Genomic DNA, 21,610 nt, shown 5'->3' with positions numbered 1-21,610 from the left:
TGATATCCTAACAAAGTGCATCTGCTTCAAGTTCCTGCAAGGATACAACAGCAGCACCCTTTGTACAACCTTCCCAATCCTCAATCACGTATACTGTGCTAGAAGATGGCTTGATTGTTCAGGGTACTCTGTATGATCAGAAACAGGTCACTGATCGCTGAGGGTGCCTGAATGGCACCCTCAGCTGAGCTGTGCAGTCACCTACTCAGGGTCCTTGAAGGAAAACTGTCTTACTCAATGCCTGAGCAGCCCAGCTGCTTCTGGGATCAGCTGGAGGTTTCTCACACCCGGATTTTACTTCACATCTCCTCAGATGTGCATTCAAATATTGGCCAAATTTACCCTGAAGTCCCTGCGAGCTATCTGGGAGCACTTCACACCCAATTCTGGTTTTTCCTTGCACGTTAAGAGTGTAGCCTGATATATCTGTGGTTAAAAAACACTTTTTGTGTTGGTTTTTTGGGGCAACTTTGAACTTGCAGTAAAGTTTTGCAGAAAGCCTGCAATAAAGCCTGCTGTCTGAGAAAGCTCCTGGGCCATTCAGATACCTAGTAGGATAGCTCAAACAAACAAACAAAAGAATTGCTTTTTAAATTCAAGCCTCTGCCAGCAAAGCAAGCAGCTAATTCAGTGCTTCCTCTGGATCAAAGAGGAAGTAGGACAGTCCAGTGTTTCCCTCTCATTTTCTTCATCTGTTCGCAGAATGAGTTTTGTTCTGGGCAGTAGGATCAAGGCAGTGTGTGCATGCATGCATTCAGAATGAGGCCTTCCCCATTCAACCTGAATGGAACCTAAAATTAACTGAGCAGACATCAAAAGATTGTGTGCTCTCACATGCCTTAGAGCAGGGTTTCTCAACATGTGGGTCCCCAGATGTTATTGGACTTCAACTCCCATAATCCCCAGCCCTAGTGGCCTTTAGTTGGGAATTATGGGAGTTGAAGTCCAATTACATCTGGGGGACCCACACGTTGAGAAACACTGCCTTAGAGGGAACACTGGGGTAGTCTGTCCCCTGCTCTTACCCAGTTCAGAGAGTCAGAATTCTGACTGTCCCCAACTCAACACACAACCAGTGAGCAGAAAGCAGTGAAGGCAGATGGACATGCCCATCCTTAAATCTTGCCAGCTCCAAATTTGCTACATTCATGTACTAACCAAGCCACCTAATGGTGCAGTGGGGAAGTAACCTGCCTAGAGAGCACGAGGTTGTTCCCCGCTGATGTGTTTCCAAGAACATGGGAAACTCCTATATCAGGCAGCAGGGATATAGGGAGGTGCTGAAAGGCATCATCTCATACTGTGTGGGAGATGGCAATGGTAACCCCCTCCTATATTCTACCAAAGAAAAGCACAGGGCTCTGTGGTCACCAGGAGTAGACACCGACTTGAGGGCACAACTTCACTCTATGTACTAGTCACTTGTAGGTGTTTTTTTTTAAAAAATGCACTGTGATTTCAAAAAGTCTGCACTAGTATTCCCCTCTCCTTTTAACAATGACCCTGAAAAGCTCATCCTAATGTTTGTTCTTTTAAGTTTAATTCTTACCTGCAAGGCAAATGAGCAAGACCCTGGTGGGAAACTGAGAGAACTTTATCACTACTTAGAAAGTAACATCCATGTACGTGGCACTTTATCCGTGTACATGACACAGCAACAGCCCCTTCATGAGGCACAGTGGCCAGCTCAGGGGGCAGATTAGTGGGGCACCAGTTGGGTGTTATTATCGGAGCAGCCCCTTGGGACCGATATGACCCTTGTAAAGTTTTCAAGGCGGCATGCCCCTCTTCAAACTCTTAGCAAAGCTTGCAAGAAGCATAAGGAGAGAAGAGGAGGTTGTTGGCAACCTTCTCTCCTCCCTGCCCCACATGCACTTTCAGAGCTTGCAAGGCTTGATTCTGAAAGGGGGCTGGCCCCCAACCTGGACATGGGATAAGGGAGCATTTTGCATCTCACCTCAGGTGCTGCAGGAACTTGAGCTACCCTTGGAGGACAGGTCCCATCCCTGAGGAGCTTACAATCTAGATATCAGCACAAGCGAAACAACAGAGGAAGGTGAGGAAAACTGAGGCAGGGTAAGCAGATCTAATGTTAATAACCCAGCATTGGCCTACAAACGCCTACAGTTACACTGGGATTTTGTGATATCCTTAACATGGAGCTTTTAGCTTGAACTGAAATCTAAAACATGGAAGCTTCACTGTATAAAATGCACAGTAGTGGCTCATCCTAATGAGCCAGGAGGGCACCTGCAGATGACCAGCCTGCAGGCAGCATAGCTCTCATGGATGCCAGGGCAGGGTGGGGAGAGAGGCAGAACAGGGGCTCCTAGGCCCCAGAGGCAGCTGCATCTTGTTTAGCACCCACCTGGCTTGTTAGAACAAGCCGCTACTGAAAATGCATATTTGTGCTTTTGAGTGTTCGTTATTATTGTCTCTTTTCTTTTTCTTGTCCAGGCATATGTCTTTGAGCAATCCAACTCGTGAAATCTGTCCTTGCATTAAAAAAAATTGTTTGTGGGTTCTGTTTGATGGTTGTGAAACGCGTTATTATTATTGTAAACTGAAACAGGCATATAAGTCACTTCCAGATGTAGTACAGGATTTAGATTCTTTAAAGTATTTACTACTGATTGCCCAAATTTGCAATTCAAAGTGGTTAGGAATCTGATTCAGATAATGTGTGCATGACTTTGGGTGCTATTCATTTTTAAGCTCTTTCCAAAATGCATTTATTTTTAAGTGCACGTACCACACAGTCCTTTCTGTATTAGCATTTACAGATATTCTTTCAGTTGATACAGTTGGATGCTGGCTTGTAAATTCATTCTGGAAAAGAGGTGAGTTAGAGAGTTCATGATATGAGGCTATACTAAATCATAGCACAAAGTTTGTTAAAGGCAACTGAAGATCCGTTCAGGGGTAGAATGAAGATGACAGCTGTAACCCCTTCTACACAAGTTGAATCCCTACAGCAGCATGGATTGCATTATCCCAGAATAATGACAGCACAAAACACTTGGGAAGCAAGTGTTGACTCCAGAGTGGCTGTACAATATGTGAAGGTTAACAAGGTCTTTTCCTTTGCTTGATTACTCTTTAATGTTGCTTGTGAGAAAGACATATTGCATTTTGCTGGTATGTGGAAACCTTGCTGTTTGTGTAAACTTGTGTAGGCTGATCTTGTTTGAGGTTATATGCAATAATGTCTATAAGCAATAAGTTGCATGTATATCCAAGGAATTGGTACATAAAAATAAAAGGAAGAGAATGCATTCCTCTTTTGTGGAATTCTTTCATTAAAATAGTGTGCTTATATTCAGCAAAACCGCTGAATCCTGTCATCACAGACAGGAAGAACTTACTCTTCATTTACAAACTTGGAATGCTATTACATTAGACAAATGTTTCTGTGTGGTGTGGAGATTATAGCTAGGCGTTTCTTCTGGGGCAGGTTGTTAGATATTGAAGTATACAAGGCTGGTCACATCATGGCATATTGAAAAAGGTGGCTGCCTCAGGACAGAACTTGAATGTCATTAAAAATTAACCATTGTCAGGTGGGGGGAGGTGTTGCTAAGTGTTACACCAAAATTTGAAGAGCAATTCTGTGTATATACCTTCAGCGGCAGCTTTTCCATGAGACAGAGTTGAAGCAGTTGCCTCAGGTGAGAGGAGTGCTGGAAGAGCCTCACGGCCACTGCCTTTCCTCACCCCAGTGAGCACTCTCAGATCATGCCAGCAAGCCAGACAGTGGTGGCAGGGGCATTCCTAGTTTGTGTCAGGCCAGGTGAAGAAGAGGGAAAAGAGGTGGGCACACCCTTGTTGCCTCACTGGGGTGTCCACCTCCTTTCCCTCTTCTCTCCCCGCTGCCTGGTGCAAGCTAGAAGTGTTCGCATGCTGCTGCCTCTGCCTTGGCAACATGGCCTCAGAAAGCTGAGCATCCACCTGCAGATGGTGGGGAGCAACAGACATCATATTGTCCTTCACCTAGGCAACAAAATGTCTTTGACCACCTCTAGGTACCTTTATACTCTGTCCTGTGACATGTAGTGGGTATGGGTATATAAAATTGATGTTCAGTATCCCCAAGTGGTGGTGGTAGAGAAGCAATGCGAACAATTACTTCAATGGTGCATTGTGTCAGGAACATACAGATTTGTGCACATTATCAGAACTGAGGAAGATTGAACCACAGTAGGTTGTGGGGGAACATAGTGAATGTTATTTATTTGTCAAATCTGTACACCGCCCCAAACTTTCGTCTCTGGGCGATTAACAATAACATAAAGCAAGTTAAAACATACACAAAAGATCTTAAAACAATTTAGACAAGCTAAAAATCAAAAACAAATTAAAACTTAAAAATTTAAAAAGCTGAAAAAGCTTGGGTGAAGAGGTGGGTTTTCAAGTGTTATTTAAAAATTGCCAGAGATGCGGAGGATTGTACATCAGTAGGGAGCACATTCCACAGTCTCAGGGCAGCAAACGAGAAGGCCCATCCCTGGCAACCAGAGACAGACTTCTCCAGATGACTTAAGTGGGGCTCATAATGAAGAAAACGTTCTCTTAAATACCCAGGGCCTAAGCCATTTAGGGCTTTATAGGTTAGAGCCAGCACTTTGTATTTTGCCTGGAAACCTATTGGCAGCCAGTGTAGTTCTGTCAACAAAGGGGTGATGTGGTCTCTCCTGGGAGGAGGAGAGCTGGTCTTGTGGTAGCAAGCATGACTTGTCCCCTTAGCTAAGCAGGGTCCGCCCTGGTTGCATCTGAATGGGAGACATGATGTGTGAGCACTGCAAGATATTCCCTCAGGGGATGAAGCCGCTCTGGAAAGAGCAGAAGGTTTCAAGTTCCCTCCCTGGCTTCTCCAAGATAGGGCTGAGAGAGATTCCTGCCTGCAACCTTGAAGAAGCCGCTGCTAGTCTGTGAAGACAAATACTGAGCTAGATAGACCAATGGTCTGACTCAGTATATGGCAGTTTCCTATGTTCCAAGATGACCCAGAGAACAACCTGGCTGCTGCATTCTGTACCAACTGGAGTTTCTGGACTACATACAAAGGCAGCTCCACATAGAGTGCATTGCAGAAGTCAAGTCAGGAGGTTACCAACATATGTACCACTATATTCAGGTTGTTCATCTCAAGAAACGGGCACAGCTGGTGTATCAGCCAAAGCTGATAGAAAACCTCTCTGGTCACTGCCTCAACCTGAGATACCAGGGAGAGGTGTGGATCTAGGAGAGAAGAACTCCTAGACTGCGTACCTATCCCTTTTAGGGAAGGAACAGTGACCCCATCTAGAACAGGCAGATCAAAATCGTCTCCTGAGTTCTGACCCCGCACAATAAGTACCTCCGTCTTATCTGGACTCAGTCTCAGTTTATTCTCCTTCATCCTGCCCATTACTGCTTCCAGGCAGACATTTAGGGCAGTTATGCCATCTCCTGATGATGTAGACATGGAGAAATAGATCTGGGTGTCATCAATATACTGATAATACCCCACACCAAATCCCGATGCTCTCCCAGCGGTTCATGCAGATGTTAATGAGCACTGGAGACAGTATGGGAGCCCTGAGGGATGCCACACATAAGCTCAGATTTCAAAGAGCAACAGTCTCCAATCGACACTATCTGGAATCTGTCCGAGAGGTAGGAGCGGAACCACTGTAAGACAGTGCCTCCCAACCCTAACACTCAGACGTTCTAGAAGAATACTATGGTCAATAGTATCGAAAGCCGCTGAGAGATCCAAAAGGACCAACAGAGTCACACTTCCTCTGTCAATTTCCAGTTGGAGATCCAATTGGAGTTAAATGGCCGGCACTGTGAATGCAGCGCCGGCCAGACTCTAACTCCCGAACAGAAACTCATGGCTCCATTTGGGAGCCAGACCACGCCCCACCCCCCCCCGACATCAGATGCAGAGGTGTGGCTAGCCCCCGTGTCTGACATCAGACGCTGGGGTGAGTGGGGCCGCGTCAACGGCTGGACATGGGCCACTGCGGTCTGGCTTTGTGCCTGCTTAAGCTCAAACTGCAGGCACATGTAGCAAATCTGATTGTTTAAATTTGGGATTGCTCTGATTACAAAGAAGCAGGGGGGGGTTGAAAAACAAAAGTGATGTTGGGTGAGAGGAGCCCCCTTTCCCAGATACATTTCTCCCTGCTAGGCTTGTTTCCAATATTTGAGCTTGGCTGGAGGGCAAAGGAAGTCTAGTGGTATACTATGAGGAGGTAAGCTAAGGGAGAAGGACTCAATTTCTTAATACTGAGATGGGTATACACACTATACATGACTGGAGCAAACTCGGGTTTTAACAAATGGTTTGCTGCCATCATGTGTAGCTTGATTCTTTCACACGCAAACATGTTTGGTTATCCCTGCAAGTATATAAACATATAAACTTTCCTCTGTGTTGAAACTATTCATAATTCTATTAGGCTATAGAGCAATTGCCATTAATGAAATTAAAGCGGCTTTAATTGCAAGTAAAGGTAAAAGTTGAGCCCTTGAGTTGGTGTCTACTCCTGGCACCCACAGAGCCCTGTGGTATTCTTTGGTAGAATACAGGAGGGGTTTACCATGGCCTCCTCCCGCAGACTGTGAGATGATGCCTTTCAGCATCTTCCTATATCGCTGCTGCCCAATATAGGTGTTCTGGGAAACATACACAATATAAGGGTAGCATTCTGCATTCTTATGCAGTGTGTGTAAGTGTGATTCCTTTCTCCTTGTGAAAAATAAGAACCAGTCGGTAGTGGTTAGAGTGCTGGACTAGGACCGGTGAGACCCGAGTTCAAATCCCCATTCAGCCATGATACTAGCTGGGTGACTCTGGGCCAGTCACTTCTCTCTCAGCCTAACCTACTTCATAGGGTTGTTGTGAAAGAGAAACTCAAGTATGTAGTACACCGCTCTGGGCTTCTTGGAGGAAGAGCGGGATATAAATGTAATAATAATAACAACAACAACAAGGCAACTCTGGGTTACCATTAGGGAGAGAGTCAGTTTCAAGCAAGAGTGTAGGTAGCTAATGTATTTTATATTATAATCTCTGGGTTCAGACGAGATATAAATATGGGCGTTTTGTGACTGGAACTCTTAGCGTCTTTTGTTGTTGTGAATGCGTGTTTACTGAAAAAGAGAACGCCAGATAAAAGTTTACAATGACCAGATTTGATTTCCAACGCAGCAGTTAAAGTTTGCTTGAAAAGGCTCTCTCTAACTTACCCACCTCAGCCTACCTAACACTCTCTCCTCTTCTCACCAGCTCCCGCCAAAGTTGTAGTTACTCAATCAAGAGGGAAGTCACTCTGCACATGCTCTCTGGCATCCTCTATATATAATGACTTTACATATGCCACCGAACGAGTGCCTTCAGGGGGCAACATCAAAAAAAAGCCGAAACAACTCGCTCTTCGTTAGGGCTGATTGCCGAGTAAAAGAGAACCAATGCCCGGAAACGCAGCCTCTGTAATCACCATGGTAACAAGGCAGAAACATCACCTTTCCTCAGCTTCTCCTGCATCATAAACCACGACGCGCCACCCTCCGTCTTCTTACGTCATCATTTCTCGCCCCTTCTATGACGGCTTGGTTTAAGCCCCGCCCTCTCCCAGTGTCTCGCGAGAAGTGCTGCTTCACGGCGACCGGGCTCAAGGAGGTTGGCAATGGCATTTGGCAACATGGAGGTAACTAGTCCGTATGAGTCTCCCCTGATGGGAGGTGGCCCTTTTTAGGGCTAGCATGTCTTCTCAGTCTTCCGGAGTTTTAGCTACCCTAACTATAGTAGGGACGCCAGATCTTCCTCTGCGAAGGAAGCTGGGCATGAAAGAGCGAGGCAAGAACGGGCCAAGGTGTGGGGGGACCTGAGGCGAGACGGCCAATGTTTGAGGAGACTCCCCCCCGGCCCCGCTCCAAAGGCTTGCCCCGCTCCCTGGCAGGAGGAGTTTCAAGTCGCCTCCAGCGCCTCTTACGAAAACTGCAAGGTCCCGATACGATCCTTCAGGGAAAAGTGGGGTGGGGTGGGGGGGAATCTCTAGCAGGCAGCATTACGCCCTCGCATCTCTGGCCCCTTATTTAAAGAAACGCACATAAAATTCAGGAACAAAGACAAGTTCATTTCAGCAAGTAAATAGTACATTCCCCTCACATTGGTTAATTGCAGCCTGCCTGGTTCCTAAACCCTCTGCCATGGGATGTGGTGTTGGCCACTAGCTTGGATGGCTTTAAAAGGGGCTTGGACAAATTCAGGGAGGGCAGCTCTATGAATGGCTGCTAGTCTGGTGGCTATAGGCCTACCTCCAGCCTCGGAGACAAGATGGCTTGAACACCCAGTTGCAGGGGAGTAACATCAAGAGAGAGGGCATGCCCTCACTTCTTGCCTGTGGGCTTCTCAAAGGCATCTGGTGGACCACTGTGGGAAACAGGATGGTGGACTAGATAGGCCTTTGGCCTGATCCAGCATAACATCCTGTTCTTATGTTAACCCCCATACCTTTCTCTTTGAAAATGACCCCTTACAACATTATGAGAACAAAATCATGGACCATTAAAAGGTACTCTATACCTATTTGTAGCTGCTCAGTTGCTATGTTGTTGACTGCTGCTGTGCTTTTGTATAGTCCCCTCCATGCTTTTCTTTAAGTAAACCATGATCATATGGTTGGCATACATTTCAGATGCCCTTCTCATAAACCTAGATTTAACCAAGAAGCTGCCATGGGTTTGTCTGCATCCTCTCCATCGATTGCACTCCAAGGAAGTGTATCGGAACAGACTGCATCCTCACAATGTCCCATGCAACAGAAGAAAATGGAAGGTAATTAATTGCTCACTAACTAAATGATCAGAGCAGCTGAAAAGTGGTTCTAAAACCTTTTGCTTATAAGCAGGCTCCAAGAGTGTTAATATGGCAAGCTTATCACTATTTAAAAAATATTGATATGTTGCTTTTCAGCAAAAAAAGGTTCTTCAAGCAGTTTACATAGCAAATGGAATGAGATGTTTCCCTGTATCAAAGGGGCTCACAATCTAAAAAGAAACGCAAGAGACAGACACCAGCAACAATCACTGGGAGGGATGTTATGCTGGATTGAATAGGGACAGTTTTTAGGCTCTAGATATGTAACTTGAAAGCAATTGTAGGTGTTAATTTTAAAAAACCCTTTAATTTTCATTTTCCACCAATATGGAGGAGAACTGGTCTTGTGGTAGCAAGCATGACTTGTCTCCTTAGCTAAGCAGGGTCCAACCTAGTTGCATATGAATGGGAAACTTGATATGTGAGCACTGTAAGATATCCCCTTAGGGGATAGGCCTTTCTGGGAAGAGTGGAAGGTTCCAAGTTCCCTCCCTGGTATCTCCAAGATCGGGCTGAGAGAGACTCCTGCCTGCAACCTTGGAGAAGCCGCTCCCAGTCTGTGTAGACAATACTAAGCTAGATGGACCAGTGGTCTTACTCAGTATATGGCAGCTTCCTAACAAATTAATAAATTTCTGATTTCTGGATAAATAGGTATCTGTTAGACAAAACTAGAATTCTGGTTTCTGACTTTAGTGGAAGATAAAATGGGGGGGGGGGATCAACTGAGTTCTCTCACTACAGAAGAGCAATGCAGAAAACACTTGTTTTGAAACATTACAGAAGGATCTAAGTATCAAAATATTTAGAGATAATTGCTTTGAGTAGTTTTGAGTCTTAGACCAAACTCAAAACTTGTCATTCAACTGCTACTCATGCCAGGTGAATGGCAAGTTACACTGTTCTGAACTATGTGTGTAGTTGGTCAAGGGCTATCCTGGACTGCATGCCCAAGTTGAAAGAAACTTGCGGCCACATTGGGTCACAAATAGGCACTTTCCTCTTTTCTTTGGGCTGCTGATGCCTTCGGGCCAAAGTAAGTCAGAGGAAGGATTGCGTACACTGCATGCCATTCATTGCTTCCTTGGAGTCTTGAACCCAAGGACAGTGATGGGTCAGAATTAGTCCTCTACAGGAGGATAAGCAGAAGGATCAGTTGCTGCTGCTAGCACTTCTCCTAAGATTCCTTGGCCCTAGTATTTCAGATTTTAGAAGCAGAAATGCTAGGAATTGGACTTTGGATCTTATTAGTAGAATGCATATACTGTATAATTATGTAATTTGACATCTTACGGGTTTGCAGGGCTCTCAAATGCAAACAACTAGTATTTTGTGGCAGTGTCTCCACTTGTGGCTGTGTCTCTACCTAGAACAGGTGGAGTTCTATTCCTGCTAACTGGGAAAAAAAGAGGCACCATTTAAAAAGGTGGCTTCTTTATATTTAGAAGGAGGAGAGCAACTACCCCTATTCATCCAGCATAACATCCCTCCAGTGGCTGCTGCTAGTGTCTCCCTTGTGTTTCTTTTTAGACTGTGGGCCCCTTTGGCATAGGGAACCAACTTCTCGTTCCTTTTGCTATGTAAACTACTCATTTTTTTCTTGAAAAGTGGTATCAAAAAAATCCCAAACCCCAAGAAATAAGAAGTTAATAAAGCTCTCACTGACTGAAATGAAACTCCCAGACCAAACCACAATGCAGAAAAAACGACCCCCGGCCCAGGAGGCCGACAGGATCCCATGGGGAAGTCGCCCTGCCACTACAGTAAAACAGCTTGCAGTTTGCAGGCTTTCTGCTGGTGATGGCAGTCCTGGGGAGTGGTGAGGGCAGGGGGAAATGCCTGTAAAAATGACAAACATTGCTACTGATGGCACCTGCCATCCTACAGGAAGCCCGGAAGACAGACAGGATCCCACAGGTCTCATTTCCTATGCTTTCCAATGGGAGATTCCCCCCGCCCCAGATTTTCTGGGAGAGTAATGACTTTTTCCAGGGTTTTGGATTTTTTTTTTTAATAGTCTGAGCAAGGTCTGGAACTTACCTGGGAAGATGGCATGTTTCTGTCTTTCATGGTTTAGTCTGGAGCTTCATGTCAATCAGCAATGAGGCCCAAGCAAATTTATATTATAGATTCTTTAACAATAATGCACATTGAAAACCTAGCACTTGCCCTCATCTTAACTCTGCTCTTTTTCAGTGGATTTATAGTATCTTGCCTGTATTATAGGTATTTATAGTAATCTATTCCTTTACCCTCCTGCATAGGAAGTGCTCTTTTCTCATAACAGACAAGTTTAGAAAGGGAAGTTCTCTTCAAATCAAGTATTATTTCATTTAAATAGTAAGAAATACTGCCCAAAATAGCTCAGGGCAATTCACAATCAAAAGGTTTTTTAAATAATTTAAAATATTTATAACCATTAAAATCATTTAAATACTATTAAAAGCCAAGCTTTAAAAAAAAAGCAAGAAAGCTTGTACTGAAGGAGTTTATCATATCAGAATTTTGTGCTAGAGACAGTAGGTAACCCCACTCATTCAGAGAGGACTGAATGGACTCTCCCTGAAAAGGTACTTCCTTTTCATTTTGTGCAGATGAATGAAGATGAATTGCCTCAAGAAGTGGCAGTGAATTGACTTGTACTGAGGAGCTTCTCCATCTTATAAATCTAGCAAGCTATACTTCTTTTGGTACCAGGTTAGCAAGTGGTAGCAGCTGAATATAGGGAAGTAGTAGTCAAGTCTGGAGGTTACCAGCATCTGTACCACTATTCTGAGGTTGTTTATCTCAAGAAATGGACACAGCTGGCGTATCAGCTGAAGTTGATAGAAAGCACCTCTGGCCACTGCCTCAACTTGGTATGGCAGGAATAGATTTAGATTCAGTAGCACTCCCAGACTGCGTACCTGTTCCTTCTGGGAAAGTGTGACCCCCTCATCCAGAACCGGCAGATCAAAATTGTCTCCCGAATTGTCTCCCACCCCACATAATAAGTACCACCATCTTATTTGGATTCAGTCTCAGTTTGCTGTCCCTCATCCTGTCCATCACTGCTTCCAGGCAGGCATTTAGGGAGGTTATGCCTTCTCCTAATGATGTTGACATGGAGAAATAGATTTGGGTGCCATCCGCATACTGATAACACCCTGCACCAAATCTTCTGATGATCTCTTCCAACAGTTTCATGTAGATGTTAAAAAGCATTGGAGACAGTATGGAGCCCTGGGGGACGCCATATAAAAGTTCACATTTTGAAGAACAGTCTCCAAGCTACACCATCTGGAAGCTGCCTGAGAGGTAGGAGCAGAACCACTGCAAAGCAGTGCCTCCCACTCCCAACCACTGTTCCCTCTAACAGGGATTCCCAGATGTTGTTGACTACAACTCCTAGAATCCCCAGCTGCAGTGGCTTTTGCTTGGGGATTCTGGGAGTTGTAGTCAACAACATCTGGGGATCCTTGTTATAGGGAACACTCTTCCCAACCCCCTCAGATGCTCCAGAAGGATACTATGGTCGATAGGATTGAAAGCTGCCAAGAGATCCAAAAGTCAATTGCTTTTTAAGATGATGTTGTTGTTGAACTTCAAATTCCACTGCATTCTATCATACTCTGTTTTGTTTCAGGCTGTCCAATGCACATGAAATCAGCTGACAGTGTTGATGAGAACCAAAACTCTACTGTTCCTGGACATCAAGAAAGAGCATATGCATATGTGGAGTGTCCTGTTAAGTCTCAGATACATGAGAAGATAGATCCTAGCAATATGGTAACTTCAAGATCTTTTTCCCTGTGTGGCTTCTAGCAAATATAAAAGTGATAATTTAAATTTTGTTACAAGAGAAAGATTGTTCTGTACAGCAGAATATTCACTGCACTCACTTTCTGATTTTGTTTAGATGCCGCCTCCTAATCAGCTACCATCCACTGGTCAGCCATTTCCTTTGTCTACAGTGAGAGAAGAATCTTCTATTCCTAGAGCTTCTTCTCAGCAAAACTGGGTTTATCCTTCAGAACAAATGTTTTGGAATGCAATGCTTAGAAAAGGGTAAGTGAATTGCATATTCAGTTTTGTTTTGGTTTGCAGAGTAGCTTGATGGTACTGCTTGTTATATAATCCAGTAATACCTTGGCTTGGAGCACAGGTGGAGTGCTTTTTCATCTCTGAGCAACTGCAGCCTGCCTCAGCACATCTGAGATTAAGGACAAATTGACAAGAATTGAAGTGTGCATTGAAGTACATGTAACTGCCTTTGCTCACATTCATCCTTCTTTGCACTTGCTTCTCCCATTCTTCCCCTCTTGTTTTGTTGCTTTTGCCTCTTCTCTGCCCTCTCTCCTCAGCCACATCAAAATCTAGATTATAAATTCCTTGGGGAAGGAGAAGTATGGTGTCCAAGCTCTGGTATTGAATCTGTGTTGGGTCCCTTATGCATGCAAGTCATCACTTTATGTTGCTGATAAATGATGAACATACATGTGTAAAGAGAACCTAGGGAAGTTTCTAGGTCAAGTACCATGGCTTCCAGGCAGGTGTACACCCTGGTACCACATATTGTAAACTACTGCATGTGACTTCTGGATGCTAGGGAAGACTGTATGAGCACTTTCGAGTCTATTGGCAATTGTGTTATGGGCCAAAATGTTGTCAAGCTTTCCAGCAGATGTTCATCCCTCCAGTGGGAACTTTTTGTTGAAAAGCGGTATATAAATATTCATATTCATCCATGCTAAAAGACTGAAATGTGTGGATTGTGCACGGGTGGGGTGTTTTTTGTTTTCTTTTAAAATAATTGGCCATGGATTTCTATATAATCTGTCCAGTCTTTGGGGCTTTACCCAGCATTAATATAGAATTCAACTTTTTTGACTGTGTATTGTGAGAAATGAGTAAATGTTTGCTATGAAAATCCAAAGCCCAACTGAAGAAGTAAAAAGCCTACAAAGGCTTTCTAGTTAGTTTCTCACTGTAACAGATTCTTAAGATGGCATAGTATTGGGTTTGCTGCCCATTGGGTTAACATCTATAAATACAGTTTATATATTACTCTTTTCTTCAGGGAGACACTAGGCTTGATTTCAGTCATAATATTTCTTCAGCACAGTGGTCCATACGTTGTGCAGCATAATGTGGCCAGTGTCAAACTGCCTGTGCCTCTGCAGGCTCCTAGCAAAGTGCCAGTGGTCTTGTACTTTTGCATATGAGCACCCATACTTAAAGTAGCACATCTGTAAAATAAAAGACTTGGATCTCTATAAGATAGTTTACATCTGGTACCTGCTAACTGCTGCAATATCACTTTCTTTAGTTGGAGATGGAAAGATGATGACATAAAACCTGGAGATATGACTAATATAATCAAGATTCACAATCAGAATAATGAGCAGGCTTGGAAAGAAATTTTAAAATGGGAAGCACTTCATGCTAGGTGAGTACATTTGTAGTCTTTACAATGTATTTTCAAGGCTTATGCTAGAACCAAGAACTAGGTGTGACAAAATCCACTTCTGCATTTTACCAGCTCTTGTTCAGAAGGCCCTGCTCATTTAGTTTAGTTTCATGTAAGGCCTGCTTTTTCAAAATCCATCTTGTTTATCTGGGGCTTTTTTTTTTTTGGTAGTACTGCTTCAATAACACACACACGTAAAGGGTCCAGCGTTTTCATCACAGTAGCATGCATGCTGCCCTGTAGCATGATTAGTGCAGAAGAACCCCAACTTCAAGTATATGCTGATGGGATCTGAGCTGTCAGTGACTGACCAGGAGACGGATCTTGAGGTCGTGGTGGACAGCTCGTTGAAAATGTCGACTCAATGTGTGGCAGCTGTGAAAAAGGCCAGTTCCATCCTAGGGATCGTTAGGAAGGGGATTGAAAATAAAACTGCTAATATTATAATGCCCTTATACAAAACTATGGTGTGGCCACACTTTGAGTACTGTGTACAATTCTGGTCACCACATCTAAGGTGCAGAAGAGGGCAACCAAGATGATCAGGGGCCTAGAGCACCTTTCTTATGAGGCAAGGCTACAACACCTGGGGCTTTTTAGTTTAGAAAAAAGACGACTGCGGGGAGACATGATAGTGGTCTATAAAATCATGCATGGTGTGGGGAAAGTGGATAGAGAGAAATTCTTCTTCCTCTCCCATAACTAGAACCAGGGGTCATCCCATGAAATTGATTGCCAGGAAATCTAGGACCAACAAACAGAAGTACTTTTTCACACAACGCATAATCCACTTGTGGAATTCTCTGCCACAAGATGTGGTGACAGCCCAACACCTGGATGGCTTTAAGAGGGGTTTGTATAACTTCATGGAGGAGAAGTCTATCATCGGCTACTAGCCGGAGGGCTACAGGCCACCTCCAGTCTCAAGCAGAATGCCTCTGAGTACCAGTTGCAGGGGAGTAACAGCAGGAGAGAGGGCATGCCCTGAACTCCTGCCTGTGGCTTCCAGTGGCATCTGGTGAGCCACTGTGCGAAACAGGATGCTGGTCTAGATGGGCCTTGGGCCTGATCCAGCAGGGTTGTTCTTATATTCAGATCTATGGGGCAAACTAAATAGGCAGCCATTGGCAGTGCCCCTGAAAAATAAACTTCAATACATATTAAAATATAACATTCCATTAAAATATAACATAAAATATAACATTCATTAACTGCCCTGAGCCATTTTGGAAGGGCAGTATAAAAATCAAATCAATAAATAAACAAACATTCACTACAAAGGATGAAAGTAGTGTGAAAAAGGCATTTGAGGGCACTGTTGCAGAGGAATGAGGAAGGGTATCTCCCCTCTGACCCTGGAAGGCCTATTGTTCACTGAGAAAGATTCCACTTCCTTGAGCATGGAGCTCCCCCCCCCCCAAAAAAAACCCCTGCCTTTCCTAATTTTGGGCATTTTGCTAGTATTCTACATCAAATGATAAAATCTATTGAGACAGCCAGTGTTTAGTGGCTGGAGGGCAGGACTGGGGAGACCTATATTCAAATCTCTGCTCAGCCATGGACCAGCATGAAACTGGTTGACCTTGGGTCAGTTGCTATTTCTCAGCTAAGCCTGCTCCATAGCGGGGTTGTGAGGATAAAATGGGGGTAATGGGAAAGAATAAGGAATGCCACCCTGAGCTCCTGGAGGAGGGGTAAGAAAAAATATCACTGTTAATGATTATTCTGAATTCATACACGTGTTGTCTCTAAGTTGGTTTAAAAAAAAAACACCTCGGGGCTTGACAAATCCCAGGCTCCAGGGAGCCATAGCACCAAGAATGTAACTCTGGTGACTAGACTAGGATATTCAGAGGTAGAGTTATTGAATAAAATCTTTATCTGTCCTGGACAGACCTGTTTCTGTTCTAAATATGTTACTTGTAAAGTGGATAAAAAGAAACTTATTTGCCTTCCCCCACCACAATGTACTAAGTCCTGTACCTTTGTCAAGTGTCCATTGTCTGACGCCTAAATTTTTGGGCTGGGTATAGAGCCAAAGAAAATTTGTCAAAGCTTAATTTACTCTTAACTTATTCTTTCCTCCCGGCAGAACAAAAATATACACAGGATTACGATAATATCTTGAAATGAAACTTGAAAACTGATGTTTCTCGTAAGAAATATTCCATCCTTTTAACAGTCTATTGTATAGGAATTTATTTAGCCTCAATTTCACACAACAGTAAAGTGGAAACTAGATGCTTATCACTGCACTCTATAGTTGTGAACTCATACCTTGATCAAATATTCTAGTTCCTTTGCTGCATTGGTTTCACCTAGATTGCCGATTGTATGTTTCTCAAATTACCTTTCAGGGAATGCCCATGTGGACCAATGCTTGTTCGGTTTGGAGGTAAAGCACAAGAGTATTCGCCAAGAGCCAGAATACGATCCTGGATGGGGTATGTTTGGGAGAATCATTTCTTTTCAAATAGAAGGTCTTAAGTTAGAAGTCTTGGGTTCAACAGAAATTAACTAGAATGAAGTAACATTCTGCTGGGTATCTTAAGACGCAATGCATATGGCTTCTGTAAGTTCTGGTGTTTGTTTTAGTCCAATATATAATTAAGACTTTTATTTCTTTCCAGCTATGAACTGCCTTTTGATAGACATGATTGGATTGTTGACCGCTGTGGAAAGGAGGTCCGATATGTTATTGATTATTACGATGGGGGAGAAGTAGATAAGAACTATCAGTTTACCATTTTGGATGTCCGCCCTGCTTTTGATTCCCTGACTGCTGTGTGGGACAGAATGAAGGTTGCTTGGTGGCGCTGGACTTCATAACTAATTACACAGTATGGACAATTATAAGAAATATATTATTTTGAAATGGTGTTGAACTGATTTAGGAATGAATAAAGTTTATGGTGACTATACTTCTATTTAATAGCATTGTGTTTGTTATTGGGGAGCGAACTGCCATTATTGGATCACTCCTTTAATTTAAAAAAAAAATACTCTGTGTGTGCTCTCCACTTTTGTTGATATTTTGGTCATGGTCTACCACAACTGGAAATTGTCATGCTCAGTAAGGACCAGAGAAGGCACTAACCTAGTGATTTGCACATCACTACTATAAAATATAAATAACTGCTCAATCTTGCCAAAAATGCAGTTGGAAATTGTTAATGTTGCCTTTCAGTTAAACTTTTAGTTTTTTTTAAAGAGAAGAGTGTAACTACAGTGTGAAATAATACTTTCTGTTAAAAATAGGAAATAAAAATGACATCTTAAATGTCATATAAAATCTACATTAGTAAAAGTTTTTTTGAGTGTTTTGCACAGTGAAGTCCCCATATATTTTATCACATGCTGAATGTAGCCTTCATAAAGTAAGCATGGTTTACACACAAATCCATTAACAAAAAAACCCTTTGGTTTAATAAGGTATTTTAAGGGTTTTTCATGTTCACTCAAGCTCCAAATTGCTGGGAAATTGTCACTGCTAAGGACCATGCCTTTAACTATTGCGTCATTTAACCCATATAGATAGGATGTGGTAGCCACATTACAAATACCCAACTGGCAATCAATACCATGCACATGGAATGATAGTGTTGGAAGGGACACTAAAGGTCATCTAATCCAAACCCTTGTTCAGTGCTGCATAGCCACAGATAAAGCATTTTTAAAGCATCTTGCCTTTTAGCTAATTAAGAGAGAGAACAGACAGGATACAAATTAATGTTGTACTAGTGCCAGAGCAACATTGAACATGAAGGTAGCACAGTTGCACACTGTTGTACACCCTATTTGGTGCAGCATTTTGGTGATTGCACAATGCCAAAGATGCCTGATCTTGCCAAAGGGAGATTCACAAACACATGACCTGGCCTCAGTCCACAAGCATTTGGCAGCATGTGAGAGGTGATAGCCTCCTTTAAAGGTGAAGATGAACCATGGACTACTACTTTTATTCAGCAGCAGCTCACAACCCTCAAGTAGTGTTTAGGAGAGCATGTAGTGGCAGATGAGGCCGGAGGGCTTCAGGTACTCCATTGACTAGTTAGTTGAAGTGTCTGGAGTCTTCCTTCATCCAGGAAGAAATTGTAGCTGTGGAGGGGAGGCATCAGCCAGCAAGAGGCCACAATATCTCCACATTCAGGAGTGCTCGGTGGCTGCAGGAAGACTCAGTTAAGTGATTAGCATGTGTCAAGTCATGTAAACTCGCCCTGCAACATGCAGATTCCAGGACACTCCACTTCTTCCCAAATCTATACAACCCTCCAAAGTACTGATTCTGTCTGTTCTGCACCCTGCAAATATTGAACATGTGCAGAGTGCATGTACTTGTGACATGAAATGGTAGCTTCACTTGCACAGACTCCATGTGTCTATTCCAGTGAACAGACACATCTGGGACTTAGGTCCATCACATTGCTACTGACAGCAATCCAGCTCCAAGATAGTAATGAAGCTAGAATTACCAGCAGCATAGAATACCATACCGTATCTGTATTATCTAAATAATGTGTCTGTTAAAGGCATGACCCTTAACAGCTGCAATTTCCCAGCATTTTGGAACTTGAGTGAACACGGAAAGCCCTCAACATGTTAAACTAAAGGTTTTTGTTAATGGAATTTGATGCATTTTGACAAGGCTGTCTTACAACTCTCTAATTTGGCAAACTTCAAATTGACACTGAGAAATTCAATGGAGGGAAGAGATAAGATGATCAAGAAGAAATGACACACCATTTAGATTAGGACAAAAATTAATTACAACACAGTGAACTGGAACCATGGAAAACTGATAACTTTCTGCCAAGCCATTTACAACTTGTATTGCAAAACGGATTGGTCCTTGCTATCACTGTGGCAGTTGCCAATCATACACATTAGATGCTGCCAATCAGTGTCTAAACACTGGTTGTTACGCCCAAGTATGGGCTACTCTGAAAGGCAGATGAGTTGCTGCCTGTCAGAACAGGCCATACTTGGGTAGAACAACCAGTGGTTAGACTGATTGGCAGCATCTAATATGTATGATTGGCAACTACCACAGTGATAGCAAGGACCAATCTGCTTTGAAATATATAAAAAAATTTCCATGGAAATGAGGAAGCATTAAGTGTGTGCAGTTTCAAGATTTGTCCCCTGGTTTATTTTTAAACTTTGCACATGTTCTAATGAACTCCCTTCTCTCAATAGTATACTTAGTTAATTGTGAGTTTGTTCCTGGTATTTTCAAAATTGAACTTTTTTTGTTGAATAATTTCCAGATTCTCAATAGATTCTTAGGGCTGCCAACTGACTGGAAAAATTGCTTACTCTGCTGATTTGCTTGATTTAAATTGCTCCCCTGAAACTATTATTTGCCCTGTGGAGTAGAATATACAGGTATCTATGTGGCATACAGGCCCAAATGTAGCACAGTCAAGGAGGGAGGAATCATATTGAAAGGGGCAACCCAATAACAGTGATTTTAGTTGTGGGACAAGATGGGGAACGTATCCTTCAAAAAAACCTTAACGAACCGTAACTGCACTCATTCTTAATAATATGTGCACACTCCCCAAAGTCTGGTAAGTTACTTGCTGCAGGAGCATTCACAGTGAAAAGTGACAGGCAGCCATTTTTCCCCCTCTGAGGAAGGAGCTGGAGAACTGGTTGCTAAGCAACAGAGCTTTGCACTGAGCATGCCCAGAGGTAGATATTATGACTCCCATAGGGAATAATGGGACAATTAATTGTATTTTTAATAAAAACCACAAACATGTAACACTACTACTAGGGCAAAGTACATACTATATGTTCCCTTTGACCTAACACAAAAATCTATTTCCCAAATGACAAAGTACCCATGAAGACATCGCCCAATATAGTCCACGCCAACAAAGCCCATGAGGGGAAAAATTGACAAAACCTGTCAAACTGCTGGATTCACTAGTCAAGCTTTAAACTTCTATAAATAAGCCTTTTCTTATCCTTTCTGTCCGAAAGTAGGCATGGATCGTCTTCCAACACTCCAGTCCTACACAGCAAAGTTAAAAAAAAAAATGGTTGAACAGTTTTCAGATTGTAAACTATAGTACCTTCTACCCCACTGATTTCTGGTTATAATCGTGGAATGCAATTGCTCTGATTCATGCTCAACACAGGGCCGTTACTTGTGTAGCTGACCCAGTCTAACAATAATGAGAAAGAATCTGATTTGACAACGTTCATATCATGTCTGATGTTTATACCCCTTTATCCTCCGCACCTTTATTCTGCGCAAAATAAACTTAGAAAGATTTCCACCCTTGGTGTGTTCATTGACGCTTGCACACCAGGTACGAACCCCATTTTTGGAACAGCATGTCTTTCATTGGCCATATAATTGTTTGAAATTAAAGTGGTGTTGGATTCAATTGCTTTTGAGTCTTTGCTTATGTGTGTTGTGTTTGAAATATGTTCTATGAAATGGCAACTTTTAAAATGTAGGCTACTGCAAACAAAGGTGACTGATAACATCTTGATTATTTTGATTCATTTATCTTTATAGTATTTACTTCAGCTGATGACTTGGAACTTATAGTTTAGGACTTTTGCCATAGCTGACAGATGATGAACACACAGGGAGCTTAACTGTGTTGAAAGCCCATTCCTGCAAACTCATGTTTAGAGGTTACATAACGTTACATTATTTAGAAAAACAGACAGAAAAATCATTCAAGTGTTGGCTTGTGCACTTCGGTTGGACTGTGGTACTAGCCCATTTAGGAGGAAATGATGCCTTGAAAGATGTCAGCTTTAGAGCGAAGTACTCAATACAGGGTTTTTTCATTGTATTTTTGTAGGAGTAGCCTCCAAAGCACTTTTTGTAGTGTAGTAATTTGTTTCCATTTTTAAGGCTGTGTTTGTAGACAATTTCATAGGACTAATTCTAATCCAAACTTTAATATATATGTCATTCTTATTTATGGTGAACAGTTAAGTAGCAAATTGAACTTGCCTCCCTGTGCCACTTGCATATTCATCTTACTGCTGCCATGGTACTGTGCCCAGAACCCATAGTTCTCGGTAGCTAGGTACACCTGTGTTGTTGCTATTTTGTATCTGCCCTCCTTTCCCACTTTCTGGCTTTGAAAGACTGAAGTGTCCAAAAGCAGCAAGCAAGATATGTTAAGAAGTCTGTGGATGAACGCTTCTTGAATAATTGTTTGCAAGGCTGGCGTGCATGAACCATTGCCTCTTTAAGGAAAAAAGCAGCTCTGAAGTACACAAGAAAGCAAGATCTAATACTGTAATACTGGGGAGAAACG

The 21,610-nt window shown here is 42.8% G+C and overlaps 2 protein-coding genes across 3 annotated transcripts in view; both read left to right on the top strand.

The window, feature by feature from the left end:
- Positions 1-3,275, top strand: part of TLCD4 (TLC domain containing 4) — an 88,860-nt gene extending 85,585 nt beyond the window's left edge. Inside the window, exon 10 of the transcript XR_008307118.1 lies at positions 1,963-3,275. The gene's annotated coding sequence lies outside the window, so the exon portion shown is untranslated. The remainder of the gene's footprint in view (positions 1-1,962) is intronic.
- Positions 3,276-7,575: 4,300 nt separating this feature from the next.
- LOC128324831 (holocytochrome c-type synthase) lies at positions 7,576-17,239 on the top strand. Of its 2 annotated transcripts, none has more exons than XM_053249885.1 (7): positions 7,576-7,697; positions 8,709-8,827; positions 12,495-12,637; positions 12,768-12,916; positions 14,178-14,297; positions 16,676-16,762; positions 16,949-17,239. In XM_053249885.1, exons 2-7 carry the CDS (start codon positions 8,728-8,730, stop codon positions 17,145-17,147), a joined length of 798 nt encoding a protein of 265 aa, XP_053105860.1. In that variant the 5' UTR covers positions 7,576-7,697; positions 8,709-8,727; the 3' UTR covers positions 17,148-17,239. The 2 variants fall into 2 exon arrangements, with proteins under 2 accessions (XP_053105860.1, XP_053105859.1); XM_053249884.1 differs by having other exon boundaries at positions 8,688-8,827.
- Positions 17,240-21,610: the final 4,371 nt, after the last annotated feature.

The sequence above is a fragment of the Hemicordylus capensis genome, chromosome 4, assembly GCF_027244095.1.
Source record: "Hemicordylus capensis ecotype Gifberg chromosome 4, rHemCap1.1.pri, whole genome shotgun sequence".
Lineage (NCBI taxonomy): Eukaryota > Metazoa > Chordata > Lepidosauria > Squamata > Cordylidae > Hemicordylus > Hemicordylus capensis.
Note: the sequence above shows the minus strand (reverse complement) of the source record. Positions and strands in the feature narration are given on the sequence as shown.